Genomic DNA, 22029 nt, shown 5'->3' with positions numbered 1-22029 from the left:
TGTCTCACAGCCAGAGGGCTTTAGAAAGAGACCCACACGCTCCCAAGCAGAGAGTTAGACGCAGAAAGCACCCAGAGGAGGAGGTCACGCTGATTACGTTACGAAGACTGCAGCAGACAGGAGTTCCTGGGCGGTGGGGGGTGGGATGGGGAGGGAACACGGGCAGCATTCATGAGCAGGGCTCAGTGTTCAGAGGATGTTCAAAAGGAAAGGAATCCTGCAGATGGCATTAGATAACGGGCCTGGCACACAAAGCGCTCCTTGGGCGACAGCACTGTGCAGAAGGTGTTCAGAGACAGAGTGTACAGTGAGGAAGGGCTGGAGCAGGGATTCTTCATGGGACAGATGGCATGGTGGGAAACACTCACAGGTAGAGTGCATGCTCCGGAAGCCATTCACAGGCAGGACACGCGGTACAGAAGAAGGTTGGGTGGAGACAGCATTAACGGGGAAGCCCATCAGGAAAGCAGTGCCACTCCTTCCCTAGCAGGAAGGGTTGAGAACAAGGAATCAGTGGCTTACACAAGCAGTAGAAGGCTGGAGCAGTGAAGGTCAGGGAAAGTCTGCTGCTGGTACACGAGGAAAAAGCCCCCAGCGGTTCCACCCGCAGGAGGTTTCCCAGAAGGCACCGGGGAAAAAGCCAGGTGTAGCCTCTTTTGGACACCCCATATTTTTCTTTAACAACAGTGACACTATGCTTCTGCTTAGCATGACGCAACCATACCTCACATACGTGAATATGCCTTTGCCTTCTTCAAGAAGGGGGGACGTCAAAAGTCCCATTAGACACACTCTCATTCTCTGGGGGATGTTCAATTGTATGATTAAGCACCACCCACACAATTTAAACGCGAGATTTGGAAATGGGAGAAAGAAAAGTAATGGGGCAGATCTAAATATATAATAGCAAAGCAAGACGAAGTATGCATAGCTTCTGTAGCTGTTATTTTTGCAACTGGCCGTGAGGTCATAGTATTCGTAACTTCCTTTTCCACTAGCATTTCAGTTCCCTATGACCTCGTCTAGCTGGCTGTGGTTGTCTACCAGGCAGTAAGATACAGACCTCTATTCCTAACCAAGCTGATCCCTCAGTGGTCCTGCCTGCATGAGTCATCACAGTCATCCGTTATCTTACGTTATTGCACGTGGGAACACTAGGAGACACTCCCAGAAGACTCTCCTCCTGGGTTTGCTATGTGGTCCTTGCAGCGACCCTTTTCCCCTCGATCGTCAGGAGCGCTCAGCCGGCAGGTAAATAACACCCTTCTTGTTGATTCAGGGGCAAGAGGGGCCCCAAACGGCCACGTAGTGATCTCAACTTTGAATTCAATGTAATCAGCGTTGGGTCCCCTGGTGGAAGCTTTCCTCCCTTGGGAAGTTCATGGGAAAAGGATACTGCGCAGAGAAGCATCACAAGAGAAATGGGTGTATGGGTTGGGGGCCCTCACAGGTGTGGACCCATAAAGGGGAAGGAGGAATGGGGGAGGCTGGGTACTGGGGATCAACCGGCTTGGTGGGAACCTGGTCTGCTAAGCCATTTTTCAAAATAACTCTACCCTAGTTTTTTCCTAGGTCCTTGTGTCACATGCTATCACCAACAGAGACTCCAGGTCCTGGTTAGGAGCTACTGTTATAGTTCTTGCCTTTGAAGCGGTAAAACCTCTTCTTCCTTTCCCAAATGTACTCATGTAGCCAAGATGGTGGCCGAGGTTGGGGTGAGAAAGTAGCTACAGGGACACTAGTTCAATACCTACTGAATGCTGGGTCCCAACGTCCCTGCTCAGTTGTAGAGGGATTTCTCTGTCATGTCTTCTATCTTTGGACTGACTTCCTGACCACCCTTTTTGGCCCCAGGCTGGATCAAGACATCGATGACACGCAAACTATATTTTCGGAAACAAAACCTGGAAGCATGGATCACGTGATAGGCAGAATGACTGTTCCACAGGATTCTGACCGCTTGGGCACCAGCCTTAATGAGCGAGGTGAAAGTCCTGCCTGTCGGTACACATCTGGAGGAATGGGTTCGGACGTGCGGTTGGGGGCACCTCTGAGGGTTAAGAGATGCATACGCAGAATTCCTGTCAGAGTTGATGGGACCAGGGGTGTTTAAATGGGAGAAGAGTTGACAGAGGAAGAACCCAACAAGTGTATTTACCGATTTTAGGGGCTGGCATATAAAAGAGGGATTACAGATTACCAGTGGGCGATAGTTAAAGGGAACAGGTTGTAAGTCAGCTGAGGAATGCATTTCCACAGACAGAATGGGCTTGTAAGGGACTGAGCTCTTGGTCACTGCAAGAGTTCAATAAGGACTGTCGACAATGAAAGGAAGGATGGGCCCGAAAGAAAATCTCCTTCATGCGATCTGACAGGTCTAGAATCGCACACTCGCTGTGCATGCATAGTTTCTAGATAATGCTGTTGTTTTCTCTTTAGATTTGATACTTCTTAAAAGTATTTGCTTCTGTAGAGAAAACTTTGATACTCCTTAAAGTATTTATTTGCTCTTGTAAAGAGAGTGGCTTCAGGTAATAGGAGAAAATAAATCACACAGCCAAATACACCGAGTTATTACACCTATAAAAGGGAACCTTAACATTTACACATGAAATATCTTACCATTTATTATAATTGTGTACATTAATGAGTTAAGCAAGTATGATTAAAAATACTAGGCAAATGAAAAGAAGCGAAAGTGTAATGCAACCACCTCTCTTCCTTAAGTCCGAAGAATTCTGTGCCATTTAAACATGAAAGAGACTTTTTCAGATTGGAGTCAGTATCTTGCATGTTGGTTCTAAAACTCTCTTAAAGGCAGAGTGTATCTAGAAGGCGGGGAAGCCAGCCTATCTTGCACCTCTTGATCCTGCCAAGACTGAGGGGTGCTACCTCCCACCCAGAGGCACGACCTTTCTTTCCCTTTCACTCATTCGTTCAGCACCTATGTGTCAGTCCCTACCGTCATGAGGAAAACCAGCTCATGCTTTGTGCGAGTACACGGCCAGTTTTCCACTCCACAGCGAATCTGACGCACATCTATGGAAATAAATGGAACATTCCTCTCTGATCATTTGGCAGGAAGAAGAAGTCCACCAGCCAACGTGCACAGGGCTCAGAAACTGGAGAGAGATGGAGAGGCATTTTCTAATTAAACCAAGAGAAAACGCCCTCATTTTTCATCAGAAAAACCGTCAGGTTGTCCTTTCGAGGAACTTACACAGTGATGCTGTTCCCAAAGGGAGAGGGGCCCAGTGGAACCTGAGCAGAGCATCAGCTGACTGCACGAATGGGCCTGCATCTGTCCAGCTGGCCGACAGGTATCCCTGTTCCAAGTACCTGGGGTCTCAGTAGTTGCCACTAGCATGGGACAGAGTCTGGACCGGAAAATGGGAGGTCACTGAGGGCCCTGTGCCCAGATCGGCTAGCCTACTGGAGCTTCCCCTGGGTTGACAAGCTCGTCTTTGGGAAGGTCTGTGAGTCAAATCTGTGCCCAGCTGACAGTATTTCAGTCCAGAAGTGTTTTCATGGAAAAGGGAGGTGAGAGGGCCAGTTTGGCCCTTCTGGTATTTTATGGGGACCCAGGATGCCCAGAGGAGGGGTGCAATTCCCCACCTTCCCCTCTGTAAAAGTGTGCGTCGGGTGTCACCTCCACACAGTGTTTCACGCGTACTCAGCATGAAATCGATGTGCGTGTTTCTCATTACTGCTACTGGAGAGGGCATGGGTGCTGGCGAGTGTTACATGGGTGCATTGTGCAAAACGCAACGACCGCCTCCCCGAGCCTCAACACCCTCACTTGCAAACTGCGGGGAAGAATGCCCTCTGTACACGACTAGCATGGGCGTTAACGCCCCCACTTCGCGATAATGCCTGGTACGCGGTAAGGCCTCAAGAAACGTTAGCTCATTTTCTCCCTTCATAATCCTGCTGGGGTCTATAGACCCTAAAACTGGCTTTAGGGGATTTCTGTGTAAAGTTGAGGGATCGGACATTGAGGGCAAAGGTATTAATTAGCTAGCAAGATTCAGACACAGATGTCCCTTTGGTCAGTAGCCTCTTAAGAATCACATCCTACAGAATTTAAACCTAACGTGTAAACTTTCTAATACATGTCCACATGCCTGCAGGACAAAACACAACTATACCGAAAGGTAGGTAGGTAGGAGGTCATTAAAATCCGCTACGTAACTCAATCAAAAGCAACTAACTAGTTGTAAAAGTATACGGAAAGTTTCAAAAATATATATGGCAAATAGACAAGCTGAACATTAGCCTATGTCAATCCCTAGCATTCAGCGTCTGCAAATTACCCACCAGGGATCGTCAACAGTCTTTAACCCCTCAGAAGCTTCAGGAGGTCTCCTTCTTCTGTCAAGTTCCAAAGGTACACTCAGAGCTGCGAACCAGAATGTGATTTGCTCTCTGTCCCGAGAGTCAGGATACACCGCACCGCACGCTCTTGTCCGTGACTATTGTACCAGGCCACCTAAACTCATCAGGAAGCTGACCAGTCTGAGGGAAGCCAAAATGGAATTACTGTTCAATCCTCTTTGCTTGAGCCGGAAGTAACATAATGGATGGGAAGTGCTTTCTAAGCTCTAAAAAGCCACACACACAAGTAATTATCATAACATCATTAAGATATGCTCCTGGATGTAAGCAAGTTCAACTTAAGAAGAGCAGAAACGTGAAGCAATCACATGGAGGAGAGAGGAAGTGAGGGAAGAAGAGTCAGCAACTGGGGGCTCGTGGGGACAGTCAAACTTGTCCAGGAGTTATCAGCTTCTTCTTAGCCTGGAGGAGCTAAAAGAAAATAGAAGGATCCATGAGATTGGAAATACACAGCCGATCCAGTGAGCAGTCAGAAGCCCTTGGCGAGGGTGACTGCTCCAGGCACCGGGAGTGACAGTCCAGGTCAACGTGTCTTCTGGAGAAAAGGCGGAACAGGCCTGTGGCTGGTGGAGGGCCCGGTTGGTACCGATTCCCCCTGCCTTCAAGGGAGATATTCTGCTCTGTGCTTCTGGCTGAGAAGGGTCACTGGGCCCCGTGAAGCTCAGACACCGGGGTCGATCCCACGGGCTTTCAGCATGCAAACCTGACTTCAGGCAGAGTTCACAATGTGGCCCGGAGGCCGCCCAGGCGCCGGGACGGCACCATCACCTCCCACACACGCCTGCGTATCCTGGCCTTTACCTGCTGCTGCTACCCAGCTGTGTATCTGTTTTACTGAATACCTCGGCTGAGGCCTGATCTGATGCTATATGAGCAATGCTGGAGGCGACTCAAAGGAATGTGGCAGAGAGCCCCGGACCTGAATCTGAAGTCCTGGGTTGAGGTCCTGACTCTGCCATCTACAAGCCAGGTGTTTCCCCATGTCCTTTTCCTTTCTGGGTCTTCACTTCCTTGTTCCCAAATGAGGCTAACAACATAGGCCTGGCCAGCATTTCAGGGCAGCTAGAGGGCTTAGCTGAGGTGCCGCATGGAAGGTGCTTCTTGACAGGAAGAGACAATGACTCCTGCAACTTGGAAATGTCCATGGGGAGGGTCTTTATCTGCGCCACCTAAGACTTCAAAGTATCACAAGGCATAGGGACACAAGGACTCGGGGTCCCCTGAACATAAAGGCTAAGAGAGATAGCACTGTCCCAGGTCAGGACTCAGGGAGAGACCAGAGCACATTTCTGCCCTCTAGTAAGTTTCCAGCACCCACCTAGAAGAGCTTCTCATAGCATTTCCCACAGTGGATGGAGTCACGGTGAATGAAGATCTGATCCAGAAGCTCACCCATCGGTTTACCGCAAATCCCACACTGAAAGAGAAAGCAAGCTAGAGGTCAGCACACAAGTGAAGCAATATAAACGAGTGGAGTGGGCAGGCTCCAGGCTGATGGCACATCCTGGACTTCGAAGCAGACAATTTAAAAATGGCTAACAGAGACAAGACCCAAACACAAACAAAAAAAAACCTAACAGGCAGAATGATCACACAGTGGTTAGGAGCCCAGGTTTCAGAATTGGGCCTGGGTTTGAGCCCTGAATCCACTACTTATTAGCTAGGTGAGCTTGGGTAAGTTACTGAGGCTCCCTGAGCCTCCATTTCCTCATCTACAGGAGGGTTTTAATTGTGACATTTAAAGTCCAAAAGAAGGTGACATGAAGGCCCACTGAAAGGTAAAGATATTTCAGCAGTCCAGCCGCTCCGGCGTGTCTCTCCAGCGAACGTCTAAAGGATGAGAACAGTCAGCCATCTGCAGCAGAGCCTCCTGGTACGAGGAGTCAGAGCAGGGTGGCCTGCAGACAGTCTCAACTAAGAGGAGACCAAGAGTCCCCATGTTTCCGAGACTCCAGCTGTCTTCAGGCCCAGCCTGGCTAAGGCTGCTGGCTTCCAGCTGAAAGCAGCGGAGAGCGGCCACAAGGGTCCCCAAGTCCCTCTGTGGGTTCTCACCAAGCACCTCTCTAGTGGCTCTTTCTTCCATTTTTCAGTTCCTGTCTCCTGGCCATTTATTTTTTGAATTTTATTTTATTTACTTTTTTATACAGCAGGTTCTTATTAGTCATCCATTTTATACACTTTGGTGTAAACATGTCAATCCCAATCTCCCAATTCATCCCACCACCACCCCGCGTTGCTTTCCCCGCTTGGTGTCCATACGTTTGTGCTCTACATCTGTGTCTCTATCTCTGCCATGCAAACCGGTTCATCTGTACCATTTTTCTAGGTTCCACATATATGCGTCAATATACGATATTTGTTTTCCTCTTTCTGACTTAACTTCACTCTGTATGACAGTCTCTAGATTCATCCACGTCTCTACAGATGACCCAATTTCATTCCTTTTGATGGCTGAGTAATATTCCATTGTATCTATGTACCACTTCTTCTTTATCCATTCGTCTGTCAATGGGCATTTAGGTTGCTTCCATGACCTGGCTATTATAAATAGTGCTGCAATGAACACAGGGGTGCATGTGTCTTTTTGAATTATGGTATTCTCCGGGTATATGCCCAGTAGTGGGATTGTTGGGTCATATGGTAATTCTATTTTTAGTTTTTTAAGGAACCTCCATACTGGTCTCCATAGTGGCTGTATCAATTTACATCGCCACCAATAGTGGAAGAGGGTTCCCTTTTCTCCACACCCACTCCAGCATTTATTGTTTATAGATTTTTTTTTTCCCGGTACGCGGGCCTCTCACTGCTGTGGCCTCTCCTGCTACGGAGCACAGGCTCCGGACGCGCAGGCTCAGTGGCCATGGCTCACGGGCCCAGCCGCTCCGCGGCATGTGGGATCTTCCTGGACCGGGGCATGAACCTGTGTCCCCTGCACTGGCAGGCGGACTCTCAACCACTGCGTCACCAGGGAAGCCCTGTCTATAGATTTTTTATGATGGCCATTCTGACTGGTGTGAGGCGATACCTCATGTTAATTTTGATTTGCATTTCTCTAATGATTAGTGATGTTGAGCAGCTTTCATGTGCCTCTTGGCCATCTGTATGTCTTCTTTGGATTGGGTTGTTTGTTTTTTTCAATATTGAGCTGCATGAGCTGTTTATATATTTTGGAGATTAAACCTTTGTCCGTTGATTCATTTGCAAATATTTTTTCCCATTCTGAGGGTTGTCTTTTTGTCTTGTTTGTAGTTTCCTTTGCTTTGCAAAAGCTTTTAAATTTCATTAGGTCCCATTTGTTTATTTTTGTTTTTATTTCTATTTCTCTAGGAGGTGGCTCAAAAAAGATCTTGCTGTGATTTATGTCAAAGAGTATTCTTCCTATGTTTTCCTCTAAGAGTTTTATAGTGTCCGGTCTTACATTTAGGTCTCTAATCCACTTTGAGTCTATTTTTGTGTATGGAGTTAGGGAGTGTTCTAATTTCATTCTTTTACATGTAGTTGTCCAGTTTTCCCAGCACCACTTACTTAAGAGACTGTCTTTTCTCCATTGTATATCCTTGCCTCCTTTGTCATAGATTAGCTGACCATAGGTGTGTAGGTTTATCTCTGGGCCTTCTATCCTGTTCCATTAATCCGTATTTCTGTTTCTGTGCCAGTACCATATTGTCTTGATTACTGTAGCTTTGTAGTACAGTAGGAAGTCAGGGAGTCTGATTCCTCCAGCTCCGTTTTTTTCCCTCAAGACTGCTTTGGCTATTCGGGGTCTTTTGTGTCTCCCTACAAATTTTAAGATTTTTTGTTCTAGTTCTGTAAAAAATGCCATTGGTAATTTGATAGGGATTGCATTGAATCTGTAGACTGCTTTGGGCAGTATGGTCATTTTCACAATATTGATTCTTCCAATCCAAGAACATGGTATATCTCTCCATCTGTTGGTATCATCTTTAATTTCTTTCATCAGTGTCTTATAGTTTTCTGCATACAGGTCTTTTGTCTCCCTAGGTATGTTTATTCCTAGGTATTTTATTCTTTTTGTTGCAGTGGTAAATGGGAGTGTTTCGTTAGTTTCTCTTTCAGATATTTCATCATTAGTGTATAGGAATGCAGGAGATTTCTGTGCATTAATTTTGTATCCTGCTACTTTACCAAATTCACTGATTAGCTCTAGCAGTTTTCTGGTGGCATCTTTAGGATTCTCTATGTATAGTATCATGTCATCTGTGAACAGTGACAGTTTTACTTCTTTTCCGATTTGTATTCTTTTTATTTCTTTTTCTTCTCTGATTGCCGTGGCTAGGACTTCCAAAACTATGTTGAATAATAGTGGCGAGAGTGGACATCCTTGTCTTGTTCCTGATCTCAAGAGGAAATGCTTTCAGTTTTTCACCATTGAGAAAAATGTTTGCTGTGGGTTTGTCATATATGGCCTTTATTATGTTGAGGTAGGTTCCCCCTCTATGCTCACTTTCTGGAGAGTTTCTTATCATAAATGGTGTTGAATTCTGTCAAAAGCTTTCTCTGCATCTATTGAGATGATCATATGGTTTTTCTCCTTCAGTTTGTTAATATGGTGTATCACGTTGATTGATTTGCGTATATTGAAGAATGCTTTCATCCCTGGGATAAATCCCACTTGATCATGGTGTGTGATCCTTTTAGTCTGTTGTTGGATTCTGTTTGGCAGTATTTTGTTGAGGATTTTTGCATCTCTATTCATTAGTGATATTGGTCTGTAATTTTCTTTTTTTATAGTATCTTTGTCTGGTTGTGGTATCAGGGTGATGGTGGCCTCATAGAATGAGTTTGGGACTGTTCCTTCCTCTGCAATGTTTTGGAAGAGTTTGAGAAGGATGGGTGTTAGCTCTTCTATAATTGTTTGATAGAATTCACCTGTGAAGCCATCTGGTCCTGGACTTTTGTTTGTTAGAAGATTTTTAATCACTGTTTCAATGTCATTACTTGTGATTGGTCTGTTCATATTTTCTGTTTCTTCCTGGCTCAGTCTTGGAAGGTTATACCTTTCTAAGAATTTGTCCATTTCTTCCAGGTTGTCCATTTTATTGGCATAGAGTTGCTTGTAGTAGTCTCTTAGGATGCTTTGTATTTCTGTGCTGTCTGTTGTAACTTCTCCTTTTTCATTTCTAATTTTATTGATTTGAGTCTTCTCCCTCTTTTTCTTGATGAGTCTGGCTAATGGTTTAACAATTTTGTTTGTCTTCTCAAAGAACCAGCTTTTACTTTTATCGATCTTTGCTAATGTTTTCTTTGTTTCTATTTCATTTATTTCTGCTCTGATCTTTACGGTTTCTCTCTTTCTACTAACTTTGGGTTTTGTTTGTTCTCCTTTCCCTAGTTCCTTTAGGTGTAACATTAGATTGTTTATTTGAGATTTTTCTTGTTTCTTGAGAGAGGCTTGTATAGCTATAAACTTCCCTCTTAGAACTGCTTTTGCTGCATCCCATAGGTTTTCGACTATCGTGGTTTTTTTTTTGTGTGTGTGGTACACGGGCCTCTCACTGTTGTGGCCTCTCCCATTGCGGAGCACAGGCTCCGGATGCACAGGGTCAGTGGCCATGGCTCACGGGCCCAGCCGCTCCATGGCATGTGGGATCCTCCCAGACCGGGGCACGAACCCGTGTCCCCTGCATCGGCAGGCGGATTCTCAACCACTTGCGCCACCAGGGAAGCCCAGACCATCGTGTTTTGCCATTTGTCTCTAGGTATTTTTTGATTTCCTCTTTGACTTCTTTAGTGATCTCTTGGTTATTTAGTAAAGTATTGTTCAGCCTCCATGTGTTTGTGCTTTTTATGTTGTTTTCCCTGTAACTGATTTCTAATCTCATAGTGTTGTGGTCAGAAAACATGCTTGATATGATTTCAGTTTTCTTAAATTTACTGAGGCTTGATTTGTGACCCAACATGTGATCTACCCTGGAGAATGTTCCGTGCACACTTGAGAAGAAAGTGTAATCTGCGGTTTTTGGATGGAATGTCCTATAAATATCAATTAAATCTATCTGGTCTATTGTGTCATTTAAAGCTTCTGTTTCCTTATTAATTTTCTGTTTGGATGCTCTGTCCATTGGTGTAAGTGAGGTGTTAAGTCCCCCACTATTATGGTGTTACTGTCGATTTCCTCTTTTAGAGCTGTTAGCAGTTGCCCTATGTATTGAGGTGCTATGTTGGGTGCATATATATTTATAATTGTTATATCTTCTTCTTGGATTGATCCCTTGATCATTATGTCATGTCCTTCCTTGTCTCTTGTAACATTCTTTATTTAAAAGTCTATTTTATCTGATATGAGTATTGCTACTCCAGCTTTCTTTTGATTTCCATTTGCATAGAATGTCTTTTTCCATCCCCTCACTTTCAGTCTGAATGTGTCCCTAGGTCTGAAGTGGGTCTCTTATAGACAGCATATATCTGGGTCTTGTTTTTGTATCCATTCAGCAAGCTTGTGTCTTTTGGCTGGAACATTTAATCCATTCACATTTAAGGTAATTATTGATATGTATGTTCCTATTACCATTTTCTTAATTGTTTTGGGTTTGTTCTTATAGGTCCTTTTCTTCTCTTGTGTTTCCCACTTAGAGAAGTTCCTTTAGCATTTGTTGTAGAGCTGGTTTTGTGGTGCTGACTTCTCTTAGCTTTTGCTTGTCTGTAAAGCTTTTGATTTCTCCATCGAATCTAATGAGATCCTTGCCGGGTAGAGTAATCCTGGTTGTAGATTCTTCCCTTTCATCACTTTAAGTATATCATGCCACTCCCTTCTGGCTTGTAGAGTTTCTGCTGAGAAATCAGGTGTTAACCTTATGGGAGTTCCTTTGTATGTTATTTGTCGTTTTTCCCTTGCTGCTTTCAATAATTTTTCTTTGTCTTTTTCTTTAATTTTTGCCAATTTGATTACTGTGTGTCTCGGCATGTTTCTCATTGGGTTTATCCTGTATGGGATTCTCTGCATTTCCTGGACTTGGGTGGCTATTTCCTTTCCCATGTTAGGGATTTTTTTTCTGCTTTAAAATATACTCTTTATTTTTTTCAGTTATAAAAATAATACATTATCTAAACAGATAGCTTAGGAAGCACAAAAATCCACCCAGGTAAACGACGACAAGAGCCCCTCCATCCCACCAGCCAGAGATAAGCGCTGCTGGTGTCTGTGACAAAGGAGCACCTGAGGCCGTGCACCGTGTACAGATGATGCCTTTTAAGTCCGGGCAGAAGACAGAAGAACTCACACTAGAAGGAAGGCTGCATGCAGTAAGGCTCCAAAGTTTCTGCACGTAGAACGATGGCCTTAAAGTCTCCTCCCCTTGACCATTTTTGATGCTGCAGAGCCCCACCCACCCGGGGACACAGGAAGAGCTCGTCCCGGCTTCCTGGGGACAGGGCTGGCCTCTGCCCCTCTCAGCCAGACGCCCATGTCCATAGTGACATGAGATGCCCCAGGGCTCCACGGGGCATAGCGGGGACCTGCGGGTAGGGACCCCGAGACTGTGGGTGCGACCGTGCATTCTAGAGCGGGCACCAGGAGACAGGGCTGGAGTCCCAGCTCTGCCGCCCACTGCCCTTGGACCAGGCAGTCTCTTGGGCCTGTTTCCTAGTCTATAAAATGGGAATAACGCCTACCTCATGGGCTCCTGAAGGGACTAAATAAAACATGAGAAGCAGGTCACAGCACTGGTACATCTCAAGGGTCAATAAATGTCCAGTACCCATCGCTCCTTCCCATTAACCTGCTTCGTGTCAACCCTGTGGCTCTCATTTTTTAAAAAACCATCCCTCTGAGCGCTGACCGAAGCCCGGGGGGTAAAGGGGAGGTTTATCCTATCCAGAGCCAACCCGAGTCTAGATCCAGCCAGGCCTGCCAGGTGACGAGAACCCGTGAGCCAGGGGCCTGGACCCTGGCTGGACCAGAGAAGAGCAGCCCGGTGAGGGCTCTGCCAGGGCCGCGTTCACGCTGCAGAGCAGACAGGGCCCAACAAAGGACGGGCCTGTGTGGAGGGGCCCCGTGGGGGACACGGAGGCCACCCGGCAGACCTCGGGGGAAGGAAGCCCTTTCAGTGGCCAAGCTGGAACCCTCCCTGCAAAACAATGAATCCCCCATCATTGTTTTGCCCTTAATCACATTTTTAAACACTTAACATATGAACATCTGTTCCCTGATGTTTCGTCTTTGTGTGTCTGTCATCCTCAAGATGAAAGTCTGGAACCTTCTGCACTAATTTTAAAGTCGGGCTGGATGTTTAGTAATGAACAAAGCTGCTTAAATTTCCCTCTAATTCTGTCTAAGTCTTCATGAAGTTTATCATAAGTAGGGTCATCATAAGGGAATTTCTGAATCATTCCAATCAACGATTCTAAGACCTTCATCTCTTTGCTGTCTTTCTCAGTGGCCCAGCCGTGCAGGAGACATCTCCATGCAAAAGCAAAACCTTGGTAGCACCCGATCTCAGATCCGATTTTAGCTCCATGTAACATGCCATACTGTCTTCCTTCAATCATACCCAAACTACTTCCTTCTTCATAGCCTTCCTGATAACCTTCCCCATGAAACCGGGCTTTCCATCACATCTCAGGAGACTAGCAAGGAGAAACGTCATCAGATGATCACAAAATGTACCGTGACTGTGGCGCCTGCAGTAGAATAAAGGCTCTAACTTTGAAGGCCCAGCTGTGTAACTGGCACCATCATAACCTCTCATCCGCCATCACGATGGCGTCGAACATGTCCTGACTCCCGGGCATGGCGGCAGCCAGCCCACCCCCAACCCCCACCCCCTTGAGCTCCGGCACCACGCGCTGCGGCCGCAGACCCACGGGCCTCGGGCACGGACACTGGGAAGTTTTTGACTATAATTTCTTCAAGTATTTTCTCCGGTCCTTTCTCTCCCTCTTGTCCTTTTGGGACCCCCTATAATGCGAATGTTGTTGCGTTTAATGTTGTTCCAGAGGTCTCTTAGGCTGTCTTCATTTCTTTTCTTCCTTTTAGCTTTATTTTGTTCCGCAGCAGTGAATTCCACCATTCTGTCTTCCAGGTCACTTATCCGTTCTTCTGCCTCAGTTATTCTGCTATTGATTCCTTCTAGTGTAGTTTTCATTTCAGTTATTGTATTGTTCATCTCTGTCTGTTTGTTCTTTAACTCTTCCAGGTCTTTGTTAAACATTTCTTGCATCTTCTCGATCTTTGCCTCCATTCTTTTTTCGAGGTCCTGAATCATCTTCCCTATCCTTATTCTGAATTCTTTTTCTGGAAGGTTGCCTATCTCCACTTCATCCAGTTGCTTTTCTAGGGTTTTATCTTGTTCCTTCATCTGGTACATAGCCCTCAGCCTTTTCATCTTGTCTATCTTTCTGTGAATGTGGTTCTGTCCCACAGGCTGCAGGACTGTAGTTCTTCTTGCTTCTGCTGTCTGCCCTCTGGTGGATGAGGCTATCCTCCTGGCCATTTTTTCACTGTAAATTTATCAGCCCTCGGTGATTCTAGTTACCGTAGACCAGGACTTGAACCTCAACTTAGCCAGCTAATGGTGCTGATCCGTTTAGGGGGTCACCTCTGGGAACACAGGAAAAAAATCAACAATCTGGGCTTGCAACATGCCTCACACTGCGGAGAACAGGGACCCTAAAAGGTTGTTGTGATGCTGTGGCCATAAGTGTCTGCTCTTTCTTCCTAAATATAACAAAACAAACTAGTATTCCATTTTATTTATTTATTTTAGTATTTATTTATTTTAATGTTCATTTATTTATCTATTTTGGCTGCACCAGGTCTTAGTTGCAGCACACAGGATCTTTAGTTGCGGCATGCGGACTCTTAGTTGTGGCATGTGGACTCTTAGTTGTGGCATGCAGACTCTTAGCTAAGGCATGCATGAGGGATCTAGTTCCCTGACCAGGGATTGAACCTGGGCCCCCTGCATTGGGGGCGTGGAGTCTTACCCACTGGACCAGCAGGGAAGTCCCCTACAAACTAGTATTTTAAAATGTTATGTCAATCTAACAAAGGTAAGATAAACCTACAGTTGAGGATAGTGACAGATTAGTTTATACAAATGAACTTGAGCAATGGAATGGCATATCCTGGGAGGCTGCAGGGTGTAGCTGAGACAACACTGGCTCTGATATCGGAACCGGGATTTCCACCCTCGGTTCTGAGCAGCTGTGTGATCTTACGAAAATAATATCCTCTTCACCTCTGTGCTCATGGACCCCAGGGGTGGCTCTCAGACACCCTGCCCACATTCCAAGAATTCCCCAAGAATATCAGGCCTATTTTGCCACAACTCCAAGTTCCCCAGCCCTGTGTGAGCTCCAATCAGGCAAGTTTAAAATCCCTGCCATTCTGTGCCTCCTCCTCCCAGGCCTGCCAGCCTCCTGCCTGCCTCTTCATCCCTATTCCCTCTGTACACATGATGGAGACCTGTTTAGCCACTTGGAAAATACCCTTGGACACCTCTTCACCTCTGACTCTGGACCCACCTCCCTCACAAAGCCTTCCTGGGACCCCAACCCACTCCAACTGCACCCTTCACCCAACACTTGGCTCTGTGAGACCAAATGTGCCCAGAGTTGCTTAGGTCTGAGACTCCCGTAATTTTGCTCTGTTTAACAGGGGTGCCCTGTAATTAAAGTATATAACCAAAAATTGACAAAATATTCTAGATCTCTAGAACTTACTTAACTTGGGTACCTGACACGTTGTACCCTTTGACCATCACCTCCCCATTTCCCCCTCCCCAGCCCCTGGCGACCACCCTTCTACTCTCTTCTATGGGTTTGGCCGTTTTAGATTCCTCACGTAAGTGGTACTAGGTAGTATTTGTCCTTCTGTGTCTGGCTTACTTCACTTAGCACAATGTCCTCCACGTTCATCCATGTTGTTGCAAATGGCAGGATTTCCTTCTTTCTTTAAAGGCTGAATAATATCCCATTTTGTGTATATACCACATTTTATTTTTTTTAATGTATTTTTGGCTGTGTCGGGTCTTTGTTGCTGTGCGTGAGCTTTCTCTAGTTGTGCAGGTGGGGGCTGCTCTTCATTGCAGTACATGGGCTTCTCATTGCGGTGGCCTCTCTTGTTGCAGAGCACGGGCTCTAGGTGTGTGGGCTTCAGTAGTTGTGGCACACGGGCTCAGTAGTTGTGGCTCGCGGGCTCTAGAGCGCAGGCTCAGTAGTTGTGGCACACGGGCTTAGTGGTTCCGTGGCATGTGGGACCTTCCCGGACCAGGACTCGAACCCGTGTCCCCTGCATTGGCAGTCGGATTCTTAACCACTGCGCCACCAGGGAAGTCCCTATATACCACATTTTCTTCAGCCATTCATCAGGCAACGCACAATCAGGTTGCTTCCATGTTTTGGCTATTGTTAACAATGCTGCAATGAACAGAGAATACAGACACCTCTTTGAGATCCTGATTTCAATTCCTTTGTGTATATACACAGAAGTGGGATTGCTGGATCATCTGGTAGCTCTATTTCTAATTTTTTGCCTGGCTTTGGTGTCAGGATAATGCTATCTTCATAAAATGAGTTTGGAAGTGTTCTTTCTTCCATTTCTGGAAGGGTATAAAAAGGATTGGTATTAATTTTTCTTTAAATGTTTGGTAGACTTGCCTGTGAAGACCCAGCCTCGAGTTTTTCTTTGTTGAGAGGTATTTGGTTACTGAGTCAATCTTCTTATTTATTATTCGTCTGTTCAAGCTTCCAATTTCTTCTTGGTTCTGTCTTGGTAGGTTGTATGTTTCTAAGGATTTATCCACCTCTTCTAGGGTGTCCAATTTATTGGTATGTAATTGTTCATAATAGTTTCTAATAAGTTTTCATGTAAGTCCAGGAATCAGGGAAACAGAATGTTCTTTGCCAAATGACATGTCACAGTCTCTCCCTGCAGCACTCCTGAGTCAATTCTGGATCCACGCAGATGGAAGAGCTTCCTACCACGTGGCCTTTTGTTCCTTTCCTCCAATGTTCTGGGCCCCTCTCTACCTCGGCCACTGCTCTGGCCAGACTCTAGGTGGACAAGCAGCCTCAGCATCGCCTGGAAACTTGTTAGAGAGGCCAATTCTCAGGTCCCACCCAGACGTACTGAGTTAGATACTGGGCTGGGGCCCAGCACTCTGTGTCTTAACAAGCCCTTCAGGGGCTGGTCAAGTGTGAGATGCACACTCCAGAGTGAGAACTGCTGCTCTAGATCTCGTTACAACCAATAAGTCATACACCCCACTGCTGGACTTCCATGTTCTCCAGCTTATTTGGCTGGTTTCTGCCACCACTGGAACCTCCATCACTGGACCAGCTCACCGCCTCACTGTTACTGTTCCGTTGCACACAGACCAAACCCTGCCAACTCACCTGGCATAATCTCCGCCCCAGTAAATCCAACTGCCCCTGCTTCACCCTTGTGGCTGAGCCTGGCTAGGGAACAACACAGTACATGCTGACCGGTCTCCATAGGAACGAACGAGCCCTCCCTTCAAGCGGGCTCTGCACAGCCCATCCACCCTCCCTGTCTCTGAGACAACATTTCACAGACTCCCCTTTCTTCTCGAGTGTCCAACACCCCTCGCCCACCCTCACTCATAGAGGATCATGTTTTCTAATCAACTGAGAAAACAGAAGCAAGTACTGAAGTTCTTCATTCTTCCACCAGCCAACTTGGGAACCTCTCTGTATGTGACGCAGAGATTTGGCCTTTCCTATTCCTGCCATGTGTCAACTGGTACCCATCTTTCTCTCCTACAGACGTACATCATGATCACCATCAACATCTCTTTCTCCTGTGTCATCAGTGTCTGCTCACTACTGTATCGCTCCCATCTGCACCAACCCAGGCCTGGCACCTCTGCCCCACTGTCTGCTTGCACTGCTCCCTTACAAAGCCAACCCATCAGGAGAGTCTTCCAGGCTCACTCTGTCCATTTCCACATGATCCCACTCCAGTCAACCTTCTATCCCCGTCACTCCAGCAAAACTGCTCCAACTGAGGTCACAGATGACCACCATGCTGCAAAATTCAAGGTCAGTTCTCAGGCTTCATCCCATTTGATCTCTCAGCAACCACTGACAGGGTGACCAATGCAGTCTTCGGAGAAATTGTGTCACTTGGGGCATTGCACTCTGTGTCACTTCTCACCCTCCTCTGTGGACCCCCTCCTCTTCCCAACCTCTAAATGCTAGAAAGCCACAAGGCTCAGCGTCAGCCCCCCTCTCCACCCACTCACACCTTAGGTGATTTCATCAGGTCAGGGATGGCTCAGGGAAAAAGCATGCCCTGCGGACTCCCAGCTCCAGCCTTACCCTGGAACACAAACTCACATATCCAAACGACCATGTGAGCTCCTCACATAGCTCTCACTGAGGCATCTTCAATTTCACTCATCTCCGCCTTCCCTCTGCTCAAACCTGCTCCCCTCTAGTCCTTCCCTTCTCGGTAAAAGGTGCCACCATCCATTCAGCTAATGGCCTGGGCCCCAAACTTTGCAATCTCCTTTGACTCCTCTCATTTTCTCATAGCCACAACCTACCAGCTCTATTTTCAAACAGTGTCCCCGATCCAGGCACCATCCTGACATGTCCCCTGCCAACTCCCTAATCAAGTGACTGCTTTCTCTAGCTTGATCTACTGCAGCAGTTTCCTAACTGATCTCCCTTTTCCCATTCCTGCCCCTCTACATTCGCTCCTTCATCTAGCAGTCAGAGGGATCCTTTGAAAAGCATGAGTCAGACCCGGTCTCTCCACCATCCAAACCACCCAGTAGGTTCCAACTGCATTCAGAATAAAACCCAAAGTGTCTCTGTGTCCTGAAAGGCCTGCATGATACAGTTCTTAGCCATCCTTTAGACTTTATCTCCTACCACTCACCCCTCACTCATGTCATTCCAGCCATGCGAGCTAAAATACTCCATGCTGCTGCCCCAGGGCCTATGCACTTGTTGGCTGTCTGCTGGGAATAGTCTTTCCCCAGAAGAATGCTTTTGTTTCCCTCAAAGTATTAAGCACATAGTACTCCTTTTGACTTGGGAGCCCATTCAGCTCCCAGTTCTGCACAGCCTTTGAGATGGAGCACACTCATACAGAGATAAAGCCTTCTCCACACTCTCTGCACCCATAAAGGCTCCCCAGCTCTGGATGACGTTCTCAGCAGCACCACCTGTCTTCCTTACCTTAAAGCAATAGTCATGGCAGCAAAGGCCGAGATGTTCTAAGGTAATCTTTGGACAGTCTCCGATCTCCTGGTTGCAGTAAGTACAGACCCCTCCACTTGTTCTGGGAAATGAAAAACAAGAATCCGCGGTCAGGCTGGTACGCAGACTATTGCTGTGACGCAGCCAGGTCCTGTGGTCTGACGCAGCCAGGCTTAGGCTGCTGCCAGGATTCCCAGCCTGCCATCTTTTCCTGTGCTGTGAACTGGCCACATAGCCTTGGGCCAGACTGGACCGCAGCCCACTGTAGACCGTCACATTGTTTCCAGAAACCAGTCCTGTATCTTCACCCTACTCTCTATCGTATGTTTGGACACCGCGATCTGATTCTTATTGCAGGCAGCTTGTTTGTCTCTATCCCTCTGCCTAGCATATCTGCTTGGGGGGCTGTTCCCACCTAGAATAGGAAGACATACGTCTTCTCCTACAGCAGACACGTCTCTGTATGCTCTACCTGGCCCCTTGTCTTGATGGCCCTTCTCTTCATGCCTGGGAGCACTGAGTCCTACCTGGAGTATCACAGAGGCAGCATGGGTCCAAGGACTATCACAAAATCAGTGTGGCTGCAGAGCCTGCTGGGACCTCATACTGAAGTCCTAGACACCGACTTGTAGATTGAGTATCTCCCCAGTTCCAGGATCCCTGCCTTTGTTCCTCAAGTCACCCCCTGGTTTTCCTCCTCAGACAGAACCTGTCAAAAGTCCCTGCCTGCCTTGCTGCTGGTCCAGGGCTCAGGCTCTTGACAGTGTTGCCCTCGTCACAGCCCTGTTCCTACCTCCTATTTTGCCACCACCAGTCCCAGCCCACAGTTAGTCAGATGGCAGAGTAGAAACACCCCTTACCTGGGAGTACTCAGGGCCCTGGGGTTTAGCCCTAGCTTTGCCACTAACTCACTGTTTTTGCCCTTTGGTCTTAGCTGGTTTCAAAGGCTTTCATTGCCACAAGTGTGACACCCCGATGAGGGAAGCAGTGCCCTATGCTGTGGTGTGACACATCCCATCTGGAAATGGACCAGAAGTAGCAAAGCGGCAGACAAAAGCAAATGGACTTTCAGCATGTAAATCTCCCTTACCTGTTTCTCCTTCTGGAGACCTGTGAGCTCCCTGGTAACACAGCAGACTTACCTCTCAGAGTATGGAGTACCGTCATGTGGGAGTTTCTTCTCCATGTTGCGTGAGTCCTCAATGCTGCTGACGCTGCAGGGAGTGTGATGGGAGAGAGGAGAGCAGTCATGAGTGGAGAATGCTGATTAACACATGACTCTGCATGACCAGCCATCATCTGTTATGGCAAATGAACTTGGTGCCAACGAGGCATAATTCTCTCAGAGAAGAGCTCTTACACTGGGGGCAAAGAAGACCTGCTGTGGTGAGGAAGATGAGAAGGGGGTGGCTAGGGTTCTGGAGAACTGTCAGTTTCACGGACCAGTGGGAAAGGACCATGGCTTTTCTCCCCACATACGGCCCTTGGTTATAATGTGACAATCGCCAGGGGCCCACTCACTGCAGGAATCAACTAAGAATGGGAACAAAAAAAACAAGGAAACATTCCAACATAATACTGTGCTGGGTTACACAGTGGAATTAGGGGTGATTTTTAATTTTTTTCCTTTTCGCATCTTCATTTTTCAATAATATGACTTTTTAATAATAAAAAATAATGATCAAAAAAACTATTTCCAGGGAAGGGCAACTAGCTACAAGCTCTGGGATATGGCTTAGTGAAGCTGTCATGCTAACAGGAGCTGTGTGATGACCTTCTGTGGTTAAGTGACCTGCCTAAGGTCATGCTTGGAGTAAGGGGTGAGCCAGAATTTCAGCCCAGCTTCTGATTTCTTTTGAGATTTAAGCTTACCTCTAAGCCTCTTGGAAGGTAAAGCAAAAGGCGAAAACATGCTGGACTACACAACTCTAAGTGCCCCATTAAACAAAATACTGGTGGGACTGGAAGAAGAAAAACCAGGAGATGGACAGAGTTCATAGAGGCAAACGCTAGATGGCACCACAACAAGGGGACTTCCCTGGCGGTCCAGTGGTTAAGACTCCGAGCTTCCACTGCAGCGGGCACAGGTTCGATCCTTGGCTAGGGAACTAAGATCCCACATGCTGCGTGGCATGTCAAAAAAAAAACCCAAAGAAACGAACAAAAACAAAAAACCACCTCCCTGAAAAAAGCTATAGAGACAGAAAATAGTGGTAGCCAGGGGCTGTGGCTTGTGGTGCTGGGGGCGCTGCTAACGGGTCTGGGGTTCCCTTTTTGCGTGATAAAAATGTCCTGGAATTGGATGGTGATGATGATTGCACAACATTGTAAATATACCAAAAATTACTGGACTGTACACTTTAAAGAGTGAATTTTATGATATATCAATTATAACTCAATAAAGCTACTAGGAAAAATCACTCTAAGGAGTTACAAGTGAAGAAGCTGAGGCTCATAAAGGTTGAGCATCTTCTCCAAAATGACCCAACAAATGGGGGTTGAGCAGGCACTTGAATTTGACCCCTACGCCCATGATCATCATTCCACAGCAGCAGTGAAAGCTGGTCTGGAGTCCCCAGAGGCCCAATCCTGAAATAAGGCCAGGATGCACCTCTCTGTTACTAAAATCCTCACCCTAGCAGTGGGGTGATGGACGTGTCATAAAAAAAAAATCCCAGGAATACACTGTCTCAGTGTGGGTTAGTTTTCAGCTGAGGTGGCATCCGGAAGCAAGCAATGTGTGTTCAAATGAGGCAACCTGGCATGCTGGAAGGAGCATGCGAGCTGAAGAGAGGAGCCCTGAGTTCTGGAACAGGATGGAATTCACTAGATGGTTCTTAGGGGCCTCACCAGCTCTATCATGAGTGATGCTCTCAGGATTTCACAAAAGAAAGCCTGTAGTCTACCGAGAAACAAATACAGGCAGAAACAGCTGGTGCTGGAAGTGGAGTGTAGGATGAGTTAATGACAAAAGGGGAGTGCAAAGGCACCGAGTCAGGTAGAACGTCTGGAAATGCATAAATCTTGTCCATGAGCAATTAAATCATCTACCTATTCAATAAATGATTACACAGAAGGTACTCTGGGTGAAGTACTTAATGAGGTACTGGGGATGCAGGAATGAGGACAACACAGGGCCTGGCAGGAGAAGGCCGTGACATGGAAAGATCTGGGACTTCTCACCTGCTGTAGAATGAAGACAGTGGCTTCCCGGAAGATACCTCACCAGCATTCACGTAATCCTTCATAAAGAGAATCCCTTTGCTGTAGAAAAAAAACACAGCAGAACAGAAAGAGGTATACTGGAAGATTCCAGGGGACTGGGCCTGACCCAAAGCAGGGGTCCAGGACAGGAAGGACCCCCATTTTGTTTGAAGGACGTGCAGGAGCTCATGGGAATGCCTGGGCGCACCGTGGACTCGGGCTGAACTCAAAGCCCATGAC

General features: G+C 46.8%; 2 protein-coding genes across 2 annotated transcripts in view; both read right to left on the bottom strand.

Annotated features, from left to right (window-relative positions):
- Positions 1-5713: 5713 nt before the first annotated feature.
- The window catches only part of ZNF185 (zinc finger protein 185 with LIM domain), a 42839-nt gene continuing 26523 nt past the window's right edge, over positions 5714-22029 (bottom strand). The window contains exons 16-19 of the mRNA XM_065900499.1: positions 21769-21849; positions 19728-19799; positions 18565-18667; positions 5714-5812 (exon numbers count right to left, since the gene is read on the bottom strand). Of these exons, the coding sequence (XP_065756571.1) occupies positions 5714-5812; positions 18565-18667; positions 19728-19799; positions 21769-21849 (355 nt within the window). The remainder of the gene's footprint in view (positions 5813-18564; positions 18668-19727; positions 19800-21768; positions 21850-22029) is intronic.
- LOC136142719 (protein LTO1 homolog) lies at positions 12592-13146 on the bottom strand. The gene is made up of 2 exons (XM_065900998.1): positions 13099-13146; positions 12592-12957 (listed from the first exon to the last, which is right to left on the bottom strand). Exons 1-2 carry the CDS (start codon positions 13144-13146, stop codon positions 12592-12594), a joined length of 414 nt encoding a protein of 137 aa, XP_065757070.1.

This window comes from Phocoena phocoena, chromosome X (genome assembly GCF_963924675.1).
Source record: "Phocoena phocoena chromosome X, mPhoPho1.1, whole genome shotgun sequence".
Classification (NCBI taxonomy): domain Eukaryota; kingdom Metazoa; phylum Chordata; class Mammalia; order Artiodactyla; family Phocoenidae; genus Phocoena; species Phocoena phocoena.
This window is presented reverse-complemented; position numbering and strand designations above follow the sequence as displayed.

What these genes read in the sequence shown, in the direction of transcription:
- LOC136142719 (XM_065900998.1), bottom strand. Translation starts at nt 13,146, where the DNA reads ATGCCCGGGAGTCAGGACATGTTCGACGCCATCGTGATGGCGGATGAG. An exon ending in CCATCGTGATGGCGGATGAG is followed by an intron (nt 12,958 to 13,098) that starts AGGTTATGATGG and finishes TGATGGAAAGCC; the next exon opens with CGGTTTCATGGGGAAGGTTA.